The sequence below is a fragment of the Clarias gariepinus genome, chromosome 28 (genome assembly GCF_024256425.1).
Source record: "Clarias gariepinus isolate MV-2021 ecotype Netherlands chromosome 28, CGAR_prim_01v2, whole genome shotgun sequence".
NCBI classification, from domain to species: domain Eukaryota; kingdom Metazoa; phylum Chordata; class Actinopteri; order Siluriformes; family Clariidae; genus Clarias; species Clarias gariepinus.
In genome coordinates this window covers 7033375-7047420 of record NC_071127.1, presented here as the reverse complement: position 1 = coordinate 7047420, position 14046 = coordinate 7033375, and the positions used below count along the sequence as shown (strand labels likewise).

Genomic DNA, 14046 nt, shown 5'->3' with positions numbered 1-14046 from the left:
AATTAGACTGTAACGAGCACTCCTGATTGTCGAACCTTTTACCGGATGGTGTTCCAATACTTTTGACCCTCGAGAATCCCCAGAAACTGTAAACATTGATGGATTTTCCAGCTGATATTCGACTTTTTAACTTAAACGGTCTGCGATTGTTTCAGTTTCAAACTTTGCCATTTACTCTCAGCCTCGTAGTGATGAATCCGTGTCTCGTCACCATCAGTGTTGGGGGACGTTACTTTTTAAAGTAACTAATTACATTACAATTATCGGGGGTGGGGCTTGTAGGACTTTCTCACTCACACACACACACACACACACACACACACACACACACACACACTAACAGATTGGGAATGACTACTGTCTGCCTCCTTGATTACATACATTGTCTGAATAACGGATTACATTTCTGAAAAAATAAGTAAATAACTCAGTACTTAAGTGGTGGACCTAATGTGTTAGATTACTCGTTACATCAAAAAAAGCAATCCAAGTACTCTACCTTACACCCAACACTGGTCACCAGTAAAGATTGTCTTTAAGAAACTTTTACCTTCCATAGACAGGAGCACCAGGTACACTCAGACCACAAAAACAAAAAAACCAATCATTGCACGCTTTGTGCAAAATACAAAGTGGGGCGTCCATTTTTGCTTACACTGCAGTTACAAATAAACTGATGTAACACGTTCACACCTGCACAGCAGTGACTGGGGAGACAATATGCTCAAACAGAAAGCACTGATAAGGCAGTACAGGAGTTTTAATATAAGCGGAGTACGGATTTTTTTTTTTTTTACTCACCACCATATATTATTGTCATATATATGCATATTATTATAATTATTTTCCATTAATCAAAAAATGCTTTCTGTTCTGTAAAGATCTAAATATCTGGTGTTTTTCACAGAAGAGCTCGAGGCGGTCAGCATCGGAGCAGAAGCAGGCGTCCGTCCCCGTCAGGCGCTTCCTCCCGGCACCACATGGGGACCGTTCACTGGGAAAATAGAAAGATCTACAGGAGGAAACGACACCGTATGTCTCTTTTTTTTAAGGATTTACTGACATGTTGTAGTACTCTGTATAACGTAATGTATCATAGAGTGCTGGTGAATTCTCGATATGGTCAAGTCAGTTTGTCATAATTTGTTATAGTTTATAAACTAAAAGCTCATTTACAGGTTACAGGACCTTGGACAGCGGAGACGATCTGTATGAAAATGTGTCACTGTTGATGTGGTGAACTTTGTTGATTAAGGAGCTTAGTAGCAGTCAGAGGTAAAGATGTACGTGAGGGAATCTTCGACTAAAGCGGCTGTAATGTGAGTGATAACAGTTAAGTCATTTCGTTTCATTGGCGTTCCACAACATATAACCATAAACGGAGAACAAGAATCAAGTCGTTCATTAGTTTATGAAAAAATGTAATTGTTAAAAACAAAAATTTGCTATTACTTGCTAAAATACATTAAAAAACCTTACTCAGAGTAAAGCTTTAAGAGAGAGAGAGAGAGAGAGGGACGAGTACAGTGAGTACAGTGTTTTAGTGTCCAGTTGAGGAAGTTGAGGTTTCAGAGAAATAGAGCGTGCAGAGTGAATCAAGTGTCAGAGAAAGAGATGAGTGAAAGTGTGTGTGTGCGTGTGTGTGTGTCACGGGTAATCTGTGCCCGTGGCAGGTTCCTCTCTCTGTATCGCTGAGCTTTTGTTGTTGCTCCTGTCAGAGTGGGGAGAGGCCGATGGAGGCCTGCGCAGACCTGATAAGGAAAAAGAGGATTCAGCAGGAGAACGAGCGAAGGAGAGAGAGAGAGAAAGGAGTGCTCTCTGTCTGTCTCTCACTTCTCTCTCTCTCTCTTTCTGACCCTATGTCTGTACAGAAGTGTAACACACAACACACACACACACACACATACAATTTCGTTTAAGTTGGAATGACCCATTTAATTTTTTTTACTTTTTACTTTTCATGTTTAAAAATCACACACACACCTGCTGTGCACAGAAGAGTCTGTAAAGGAGATATTAGTGATTTAATGTGGATCAGAGTGCCGTCGTACAGTGGATCTGTGATTCAGCTGTAGGTTGTAACCGTTTGTGATTTTTTATTTATTTGTATTTTTTAAAAAGCGTGAGGCTCACTGCTATGAAACCCTCAGCGTACTGTTCAAAGCTCCTGACACCAGATCTTTAACCACACACACAAAAAAATTTTTTAAATTCCTTTCTGTGCTTGGATCAGGAAGCAGTGTGATGTGTGTGTGATAGTGAAAGTACAATGAGACTAAAGATCAGAGCTCACGCTTCAGCTTCTGCTCTCGCAGAGATCCACGAAAATCCCCACAGGGACGAGACGGGATAAGAGAGCTCGCTAACAATGCGGTCATTCAAAGAGACATGCACACACATACACACACAAACACACACACTTTTTTATTGAATCATTTATTAATGACTATATTTTGGCAGTAGATTAGGTCATAAACAACCATTTGTTCTTTAAGTGAGGAATAAAACACTGTGTTGTGCTGCTGTAGGAAAATAATCAATGCTGAGGTGGTGCATTAAAAGCAGAGTTAAGTTAATTATCATAAATTTGATGAGGGAGGAAACTTAGGGAAACAAATACCCCTTTTCCACCAAAGTGAACCAGGTGCTAGTTCCCGTCTGGTGCTACTGCCGGTTCCGAGCCACTTCAATAGGGAACCTCCCTAGAACTGGCCTTGTTTCTCCATGGGCTTGAGAGTCACGTCATTACGTCACTGTATGCGTCCACTGTATATATTTCCCAGCAATGCTAGCAGCAAAACAAATTAGTGCCATGCACAACAGCAGCAACAACAATGGCAGACTTGAACATGTCTTTGCGAGCGGTTCTTCTGACTTCATCATTACTAGAAAGCACTTGAGCCGCCCGTTGCATATTGAGTTTGTTTGGTAAAGCTGGTAGTCACAAACTTCTAGTTGGTTGTGATAGTCCCCTGACGTAAGCAGTTCTTTGTTCTAGCCCAACGAAGTGTTGGTGCCGCCATGGAACCAGAGGACCGGCGCTGCCTCAAAACAAAGAACTGGTATGAAATTGGTCAAAAGAGGGGTTCGAGAAAGGGGGAAAAGAGAGGGGGAAGTATGTGAACGTCGACAGAGTTGAAGGAAAATAGCAGAAAACACTAACAATCTCTAGAACGTTTTTCTATTTCATTCCTATAATGGCATGTTTATTCATGTTATCACTTGGACCTATGAAGTCATTTCCTCACTGTATCTTGAAAAAAGGAAAGGAAAAGAAAAAATGCAGCATACAAAAATATCCCCCCAAACATTTAGTTCTAATGTGTGGCGTGGCAAGTTTTTCTTTTTTCCTTCTTAATAACAAAACCTTTATAAGTCCAGTCAAACGATATATTTGGATATTTACAGAACAGTACACTGTATAAACTTCAACTGTTTAATTAAAGGATGTGAATGTTACATTAATTCATGGTGGTGGTGCTGACAGTGTGCTTAATGGCGTTTAACATCTACGACAACATGACGTAACAATCCGCAAAGCTTTAACTGCTCCCTTCCAAAGTAGGGCTGTGTATTGGCAAGGGCCTCACGATGCGATACGTATCACGATACATGGGTCACGATACGATAAATCACGATATATTGCGATACAATACATATTGTGATATATTGCAATAGTTTGTATTAGTATGTGTGTCACATTATATTGACAACTTGATAAAGTAGGCAGACGAGTTAAAATTCCAATTTATTTTCCATCCATTCCAATTCATTAGAACGGCACAGTGTGATTGAAGTCCATATTGTTATAAAACACAACACTTAAACATTCAACTAAAATGTATATGCCACTAAAGTTACATATAAATTAAACAATTTCTAAACTAAAATAAATTTAAGCAAAAAAATTTAAGTTTATCAAGTAAACATAAAACTGGAACATAATGCTCTAATATGAGGTATTCATTGTCACCAAACTGTTAGACCAAAAACTCTCTCGCCTCCAAACTATTAGAAACTTAAGTGTAGTATCGATACTTGAGGTTTGACTATCGATACACTATCGTAAAAGAAATTATCGCAATAGTTAGATGTATCGATATTTTTGCACAGCCCTATTCTAAAGTCTGACACGGGTTTGAAAATGTGTTGCAAAGTAAAAGCTTTATATTTGAGTGACAGCAGAGACCAATGCCTCCGCGTGAAGGAGTTACCATTTATGGATAAACAAGTGCAATTTAATATAAACATGTGAGCTGTTTTTCTACAAAGTTAATCAAGACATTCTGAACGATCACGATCCAGAATTCAACATCACTGTGGTGTGTATAAACACAATCCATCACTCAGTGTAAGACTGAGACTTGTCTGTGTTTGCTCAGGACTTAAGTACTTGTTTCCTCTCCTGGTTGTAGGTGCCGCTGGTCCTGACTGGAGGTCCACCGTGGCTGATGAATGTGATGTGGGTCAGCGCAGACGACTCCAGGAATAACTGTGTGGTTTACAGTAAAGGTAAACGTCATTTAATAGACCACCTGCTTTGTGGCTTTTACACGACTGCTGCTGTAACAGATACTGTACATGTCTCGAAAGAGAATTTTAAAAGAATGAGTGTGGTGTTTTTGTCTTGTTCTGACATTGAAGAAGGTGTGGCCTCTAGTCCTGTCAGTCATAGTGAAAAAGGCGGAGTTTTTGCTTTTTGAGTTCCAGTGAGGGAGGAGTGGTCTCTGTGTCTGTACGTGTCAGTTAAAATTAAAAAGGTGTGGCATTTGAGACTCACTGACAGGAAAGGAGGTGTGGCCTCTAGTCCTGTCAGTCAAACTAAAGGAGGCGTGGCCTTTATGTCGAGTCACACAAGGAGGCGTGGCCTTTATGTCCTGAGTCACAGTGAAGGAGGCGTGGCCTTTATGTCCTGAGTCACAGTGAAGGAGGCGTGGCCTTTGTCTTAAGTCACAGTGAAGGAGGCGTGGCCTTTATGTCGAGTCACAGTGAAAGAGGCGTGGCCTTTATGTCTTGAGTCACAGTGAAGGAGGCGTGGCCTTTATGTCTTGAGTCACAGTGAAGGAGGCGTGGCCTTTATGTCCTGAGTCACAGTGAAGGAGGCGTGGCCTTTATGTCTTGAGTCACAGTGAAGGAGGCGTGGCCTTTATGTCTTGTGTCACAGTGAAGGAGGCGTGGCCTTTATGTCTTGTGTCACACTGGAGGAGGCGTGGCCTTTATGTCTGTACATTTTATTTCAAATGAAAAAGTGTGGCCTTTGTGACTCTGAAGGAGTCTTGAGTCATACTCAAGGAGGTGTGGTCAGTGTGTTTTGAGTCACAGTGAAGAAGGCGTGGCCTTTGATCTTGTCAGTCACGGGAATCTGCACAGACAAGGCCACAAATGCAGACACCCATAAATGCATTCATTGATCATATTTTTCTGTTTTTTAAAAACGTTCCTGTGAACAACACAGCCTCCTCCCTGACTCCTACTGTATCTGACTCCTCCTTGCTGCACTTGTGGTGTTATTGAGCATGAAGATAACTCTATCAACCTCTCTCTTCCTCTTGACTGTTAAGAATGATATTTCTCTTGAACCCTTCCGACTCTTTCATTTATCTCTAGTGGCTTAATTGATTAATCTCTTCATGGAACATGTGTAAGTTTGCAGTGAGAACAACTCCAACACAGCGAAAAAACGACCAGAGGAAAGAAGAGATTTAGGAGCCGTTATCACTTTTAATCGAAGAACAAAGAGACACAGAGGGAGAATAATAGCCAAACATCTCCAGCAATGTCATACTTCATTATCGGCGCAGTCGAACAGCAGCGTGCCTGCGAGGAGTCGCGAGCTTTAATTAAAAGACATGGCATGAAACCGAGGGGAGTTAAACAGGGAGTCGTTAACGAATCAATGGAGGAGAGAAATACGGCAGAGGAACTTGTCAAGCCACAAGGAACACCAGAGCGTAAAAACCTCCTTGGTCCTGAAGGTCTCGGGAAATTCAAAGTTAAAGCTTTACTATATTAGTGATGCTGCAAAATCACATTATAGTGTGGTGTGACATAATTGGCTACAGTATGCATATCATTATTTACGGTATAATGCTGAGCCCTAATGGTTGATGTTACCCATAATGCTATGTGAGCACAAGTGGCCAATAACACGGAAGAATGTATTATGAAATGAATTGTGTAATCTATTAACTTTCTGTTATTTTTTAAAGATATTGCTGTGTCTAGAAAAAGCATGCGTGGTAAAAAGCGGAGGGAATGAAAAAAAGTGTTAAACGAGTGTTTTATACCTGCTCTCAATCCAGTCGGAGCGATTTCTCTTATCTTGAGAGACTGTCACGCTGGAAGTGTCAGGTGCAGGGAGGAGGGAATATTTGAGATCACAGAGCTGCCGGATGCTATGAGGTGTCGTAAATCCAGGGTTTGATCACCGGAGATGAAGGGACGAGGAGGTGACAAGGCTTAAAGGGCTAAAGCTTTACTTCATTTCGGTCATTAGATAGTGTAGACCTCATCATCCTGGCTTGGATTGATCATCTTTCTCTCTATCCGTCACTCCGCCCAGCTCATATTTTTCACTTCCTGTCGGTTTGACGGATGCTAGTTGGGGGAAGTCAGACCTGGAAATGTAAGAAAAAGGAAAAAAAGTAAAGATGCTATGGTTAACGTTAGTCACATTGGAGATGTTGTAATAAATTGAAATTGTAATAACTTTATAAAGGTTTGGGTTAATTTGTTAATACATGGGATAATTTGTTTAGAATTGTAACAAAATCTGAAAAAAAATGTTTATTATTATATATACAAAATCACAATACAAATCAAATCGACATCTAGATATCATAATAATATGGTATCAAGTGGCCCCTAGTGATTGCCATCCCTACTATGTACTCTTATTAGTTGAGCTGTTTAGTCATTTCTGGTATTTTTATTGTTTTCTAGTAAAAAAATTCTGATATACACTAGGTTCCAGTTTAAAATAAAAAATAGTGCTTTTTCATATAGCGCATCCATTCTTGTTACATATTTGGTGCTTGGATACAGAATATATGCTTTCATATGATATATTCTACCCCAGCTAATAAATGTAACACAAAAAATGTGCTATTTACAGTGTTAATGTTGTTTATTCCCTAAACTATAAGGAAATTCTCATACTTACCCATCGTCTATACTGCTTTATCCTGGATACAGAGTTGCGGAGGGCTGGGAGCCAATCCCAAGAGACTTGGGGCACTAGGTAGGGTACACTCTGGACAAGGTGCCAATCCATCTCAGGGCGCACACATACAGTACACACACTACAGGTAATTCGGAAACAGTAGTTAGCATAATCTGCATGTCTTTGGACTGTGGGAGAAAACTGGAGTGTTTGGAGGAAACCTAGCAAGGTGGGAATCGAACCCGGATCCTGGAGGTGCAAGTTGACAGTGCTAATTACTAAGACATATAAGGAAATTGTTGGAGCAAATTTTGTTCAAATTTTGTCTCCTAGTTTAAGTTGTACACAGGATTCGCTTGTTCAAACTTCGCTTTGTGCTCAAGAGAGTTGCCAGATCAGACAGGGAAATCCCAACTTGGAAGTGCAAAGCCCTACCCACTCTAATGATTAAAAATAAATGAATTAATTACATAAATAAATAATATCAGTATTAGAACTGTAGATCAATTATACATGCACTAAAATTAACTAAAATAATTGAATTGTTTATTACTAGACCAAGACAGCACAGCATGATTATAAAGTAGCCTGATTATTATGTGAATGAAAAAGTAGTCCAAGACCATGGGCAACAGTTCCAAGTGTTTCTCTAATTCTTAAGTTTTACAATTAATAAAATTAAAGTAAAATGATGTCTTTAATTAAATTTTTTTAGCCATTCTTGACTCATCTCTATTATACGATTCAAACCATGAGTTCTGTGAACCCTTGCACCCCTACACAGGGCGGCCCAAACCTCTGGAATCGCTGGCATTATCTCAAGATGGCTTCAGAAAATGGACCTGGACCATCTTTAGGCTGAACTGAATTCAGTAGTCCAAATCTGAATCGGGTTAGGACTAAAATATCGCCGCACTGCATTGGAACATCATAATTTATAATCGATTAAGACATGTTCAACACTCTTGTACTCAGTGTATACACAAGTGCCTTGAAGAAAGAGCATGTGGTGTAATTCGGATGTTCTAATTCTTAATGATGAATTCAAAAAAACAAAAAAATAAAAAAACATTTTCCAGGCCTGGAATATCATCCTTATGCCAAATTTGTCATATCAAAACATTTGTTTTCCTGCAATATTTTCAGGTTTGTTAGTGAATATTCCGTTCCCTGATCGCCTTGGAACAAACTTCAAATATAGGAATAGGACTTTTGGGAACTCCAGTATTTAGCAATTGAAATCAGTCCTTATTAATTAACCCTGTAGTAAAATTCTAACCTTACTGAACTCAAAGTTCCCACCATGACGGCTCAAACAGTAAAGGCTTTGGGTTACTGATTTGGGAGGTCAGGGGTTTAAGCCCTGGCACTGCCAAGCTGCCACTGTAAAGCCATGAACAAGACCTTTAACCCTGTTTGCTTCAGCGGTGCTGCATCCTGTCTGACCCTGGGCTCTGACCCCAACTTTCTTAAGTATTGCCTTAATGCACGAGGGCAACCCTTATAGACGTGAACCATACACAGCTGATCTACACCGCATGATCTGAATCCGGGAACTGAACCCGACTATCAGAATGAAACGTGTTTGTAGCCTGGGATGAAAAAAAAAAGTTTTGTCCTCCATAGCTACTGTAGATTTTCCATTTCAAACAAATGTACAGTGGCTGAATTTTTATATAACTCATTAGTTTAAACCACATAAAGACATAAAATAAGGCATAATTGGGGTGTGAACCGCTAGCTGTTTGCTATGCATCACTTTAGCTAACCAGCTAAGTGGAATCATGGAGTTGACATGGGAGGATGTGTAGGATATGGATGATGGAATTTAATCCAATGCAAAGTAATGTTAGCATATAAATTACCGTTAGCCATCTTAGAATTTCAGTTAGGATTAAACTTGCGGTAAGTGATGTAAGTAGTGTTCAGCCAACAGGCAGATTCCATTCATTCTGCACATTTTCCCATTTATGGATTTTAATGGTTAAGTCAGCTCCTGCCAAGATGGCGATGACCAGATCTTCCACAGTCAGGCTTCAAAAATCCCTCTTCATGAAAACCTTATTGAGGGTTTGTTTGGTTCTTAAACAATCTGTAAACCCTAATGCTCAAAGTAATGAAACATATTGAGTACTGTTAGTTTAAATTAATAGACCTTGATGAGTATTTAGAACTTTTTGGTATTTTTGAATTTGTAGAAATTACACTTTTCAAGTTAGCTGAACAAATTTGATATTTTAAGTACTTAAGTAACAGTAACTGTCACCTAAAAGTTCCACCAACTTAAAATCTTTCAGACTAGCAATTTTGTGTGTGACGTCATCAGGGCAATAGTGCACTGGTGGCTCAGTGGCAGGTGTTTCGTCTGCCATGCGAAAGGCCCGGGTTCGATTCCGAACAACTGGATGAAGTGCCTCTCCAAGCCCAGATAAGATGGGAGGGTTGTGTCAGGAAGGGCATATGGTGTAAAACCTGTGCCAAGCTTGTGTGCGGACCGGATCATCTGCTGTAGTGACCCATCGCCGGGAGCAGCCGAAATACCAACAACAATTTATTTGATTTGCAACAACTAAAAAAAAAAAAAAAAAAGACAGTGTAGGGTTCAGTACTGATATGTGCGTGATGGAGGAATATAACGCAAAACAAACATTATGGGTTATACCGTTTTTACTCAGTTGAATAAAGCGGATTCTTATTACAGCAGCAGTTCCTATTAAGTATTGTTTCATAAACACAACAGTTGTGTTGTAATAAAATCTGAAGAGACAGCCGGGTGTAATGAACACGGGACAACGGTGGGGATGAGTAAGGGATGGATAGAGGAAGGAGGAGGAGGAGGAGGTGAGTCTGTCTATCTTAAGCAGAGCTGGCTCACTTCTCTCCATATTCATATTCTCCGGCAGCTGTTATCGCTTAAAAAGCTTTCTAATTACAACAACAAGACAAAAAAAACAAACTTCTGGATGCAGTCCAGCCATAAGAAATGATAAAATAAGCCTTCATTCTCTCTCTCTCTCTCTCTCTCTCTCTGTGTCTCTCTCTTAATCTCCACAAAGCACCTTGGAGTCTGTTCACCCAAATACATGCTAATGAACGAGAGAAGTGCCATTCGGAGATGCAGGTGTCACGCTCGATAAGAAACTTCTGGATTTTTAAAAAGCTGTGGCTAATGTGGGTGAAACCACAGGCAGGATTGTTTTTGGCCTGATAACATTCCTCGTGCGTGCAGAAACACCAAATTCCATCGTTTAATAAACAGCCCGGGACTCATTTCATTAAGAAGAGCTCAGGGGGAGGGGGAGGGGGATTCGACGACTTCGCCAGGCAGCGGTCTGTGTGTGTGTGTGTGTGTGTGTGTGTGTGCGAGTGTGTGTGAGCATCCTTCGTCAGTCCTTCCTTTCAAAGTCTTTGCAGTAGAGCCTCTTATGTGCTGACATATCAATCAAAAAGCTTATCGGTGAATGGGAATCGAGGTCAAAGGTCATCGCTGTTGCGGTCAAACAGCTTAGAGGAAAGAGAGGGAGAGAGAGAAAAAAAGGACAAACAGGCAAAATAGAAGAGAATAGAGAGAAAGGGGCGAGGAAGTCGGTAAAGAACAAATAAAAAGCAGGGAAAAAGGTAAGATAAAAAAAGGGGAAAAAATAGAAAAAGGTTGAGGGATGGAGATGTGAGAAAGAAAAAAAAGTGAGTGCAGAAGATACAGAAAAAAAGACCAAGAAAGAAAATTTAAAAATGAGGCAAAGTGGATGGAGGGATCAGACCTGTCAGTCAAAGTGAGCTTAGTTCACTCACCCAGTAAAGTCCTACTCCTTAGCTTTTTGCTTTTCAGGGAAAAAAATTATGTCAAACCTTGAAAAACAAAAAAGTCTCAAATTTAAAGATCTTTTTTTTTTTTTTTTTCCGGTTTGAGAGTGAGACCGTGGGTGCCCTTCATCAGCACCCTGTCCCTGACAGACGATTGGCCGAGCCTCACAGAAAGAGTGTGTGTTTGATGTAGTGCGCATTACAAGGACACAGGTGTGAGGGGCAGATGGGGCAGATGGTGCAGGTCTTTGATTTATGGTGTGAAGACACAGTGTGTTGGGAATCCTAGTAGTGCATACAGTGAGCACATGCTGGAGAGTGATAAACAGAGTCACGGCCGTAGAACACGTTATCGCCTATTCTATACAGAATGTATGTACATTAGCACTAACAGGAGACAGTAAAAAGATTTTAACCTTCATAGTTTGGTAATGGAAATGGGGTATCATATGGTAATGCTTTTGAATTAAGGGTTCTGAGCAGTCGGAAGGCGTCGATTTATTTATTTTATTGACAGCATGGTGTCTGGGAATAAAATCTTCTGATTGTAACAGTGTGTTCAGCGGTAGGCTGGGAGGTATAATTTTGGGAAAGTTTTTAGGAGTTTCCAGAATTAGCTTAAAGCAACTGCTTTATGGTTGATCTTTCAAAACTCCAACGTGGAAAGACGTGCACCTGCTATCATCTACTGTTTCCAGAAAATTCCATCATCCATCACCCAAGTGCCACGCGGCACAGAGCGCCCCGTGCCTGCTCCTCCAAAGAGAGATCAGCTGTCTTTGGAAGAGAGCAACACTTCAGGAGAGGATAAAAAAGTTGTTTGAAGCCCCATACTACCCCAACCAAACAGAAAGACCTCAATGACTTGGTGAGAGACCTTGGTCTCATGAATCCAAAGCCGAGCTTTTGACGTTGAGACTCAAGAAGTGGAACTTGCTAGATGAAAGTGTGCATGTAGCAGATCAGAAAAAGCATCACAAGTATTTTTTAAGCTTCTTCAGCCGTCAAGAAGAGCTTTGCTTCTGCAACGATGTGACTGGTTTGTTTAAAGTAATTGGAATTTCCTGTAGCCCCAGTAAGTTGCGCCTTTTGATTGACAGTTCATGCAGGAGCCTCAAAGCTGCGCTGCTTCATTACGGAAACGTGTATCCATCTTTCACTGGCTCACTCTGTGCAGCTTTGAGAAGAATACAGCAGTGTTAAAATCTTGTTAGATGATGGGGGTGATCAAGGACTTTAAAATGGTGGCATACCTAATAGGTCTCCAAAGCAGCTTCACCAAGTATCCATGCTATATTTATCTATTGATCAGCAGTGACACTGCGGCACACTAACCACAGGTGAGACTAGCCAGAGCGAACTGTATTTGATGTGGGCAGAATCAATATTAAATGGGAGCCAATAGTAACCCTCAAAAAGTATTGCTTTTGTAACCAGAATCCAATCAACCACCTGGTCCATACGGAAGAAAACTAATAATTTCAAGGGTCTCGGATTAGAGGTCGACCGATATATCGGTCGGCCGATATTTGTCATTTTTTAATATATCGGCATCGGCCAATATCCTTGTTTAGTAGCGCCGATTTAAAGTCAGGCACATCCGCGGGCAGTCCCATGTTATTGATGCAGTGGAATGTGCTGCTGCCGCGTGTGAAGGACCCCAAGCCAAAACTTCAAGAAAAGATTCAACAGTCCTGAGAGATAAAGGTAAGGCTTAAATTCTGATATTTTAAAGTCCCATAGTCAAACATATATAGCGGACCAGCCTATACCTCAGTGTACCTAGTTTTTAACATGTCCACATGCTGTACAGATAGACTGGAACGCTGCCTGTTAACTGTTAGATTCGCGACAAAAACACCAACACAAAAATCCTTTCAATTTGCGGTTCGGGAGTTCTCATCCATTGGTCATATGGTGTGGAGACGCGTGTTTTTACAGCGTTCAGCAATAGCCAATTTAGAGAACTTTCAGTGAAGATGGGTAGAGTGAGGAAGACTCAGGGACTGCAATTGAGTTAAAATTGAAGCACATTCCTTTTTATATTGTTCTGTAATGTTTACATAATTTCCTTCACTCAAAAATGAGGGGTTTGCTGCTATGTTATTTGAACTAAAATAGATTTTTGATGCTGCTAAGTCTAGTGCATGAAAACCTTTATTCACAGTTGGTTACTTGAGGACTTTGTTTTATATAAAAATGCAGGAAATTCCAAAGAGCAGAAAGTTAGAATGCACTTCAGATGTTCTGTGTCATTTATACCGAACACAAATGTTGCTGGTTGCTAGTGTTTCCGCACGTCATTATAATTTTTTTTTTTTATTATGTTTTGTATATATTATATATTCAGTTTAATTGATTTTTATTTATTTTATTTATGTTGTATTTATTTTATTTAAATGTATATTTAAGTTTATTCATGTTCCAACAAACTTGAAAAATTCTGCTAGATAAATGCTCGAAAACATTTATGTAAATGATTTACAGTTTTTTTATATTACCTGTTTTATTTATAAGTCAGTGTTCAATAAATTATGTTAAGTTTAGAAATGTTGTGCATCCACTCGTTATTAGTGTGACCTTTTCATGCAAATGAAAGGAAAAACTTCAAGATATCGGCCCTAAAAATCGGCCAAAAAGATCGGCAGCACATATCGGCCATCGGCTGACCCTGACCTTTAAACATCGGCATCGGTTATTAAAAAAACCCATATCGGTCGATCTCTATCTCGGATCACAGCTGTTAATGCAATAGCTATGTCCGGGTAGCGTGATCTATGCGAGATAGTTACTTTATGCATCACACCGTTAGTTAACTAAGGCCGTTAGAGTTTACTGAACCCATTCAGAGAAATGTCATCATAAAATAAAGCACTTTTTAATAAAAGAAAATGAATGTATTTGAAAAAAAAATATTAAAATTTGGAACAAAAGGATTAGATAATAAAAAAAAACTGCTGCAGCAAAAGAGTCTGAGTAATTGCTTTAAAAAAAAGTAGTAAGGTGCACCTTAAAAAAAAATGTCTCTTTAAGCTGTGCTTCCTCACAATACTGGGAAGGTCTTACTTGTGAGCCGTGAA

At 39.9% G+C, this 14046-nt stretch overlaps 1 protein-coding gene and 1 long non-coding RNA gene across 2 annotated transcripts in view; one reads left to right on the top strand and one right to left on the bottom strand.

Moving 5' to 3' along the window:
- zfpm2b (zinc finger protein, FOG family member 2b) overlaps positions 1-14046 on the top strand; it is a 43046-nt gene that overhangs the window by 19650 nt on the left and 9350 nt on the right. Inside the window, exons 4-5 of the mRNA XM_053489741.1 lie at positions 908-1032; positions 4416-4512. Of these exons, the coding sequence (XP_053345716.1) occupies positions 908-1032; positions 4416-4512 (222 nt within the window). The remainder of the gene's footprint in view (positions 1-907; positions 1033-4415; positions 4513-14046) is intronic.
- LOC128515648 (uncharacterized) lies at positions 4139-7452 on the bottom strand. Its single transcript, XR_008356690.1, has 3 exons — positions 7163-7452; positions 6288-6617; positions 4139-4492 (listed from the first exon to the last, which is right to left on the bottom strand). It is a non-coding gene; the product is annotated as an uncharacterized LOC128515648 (long non-coding RNA).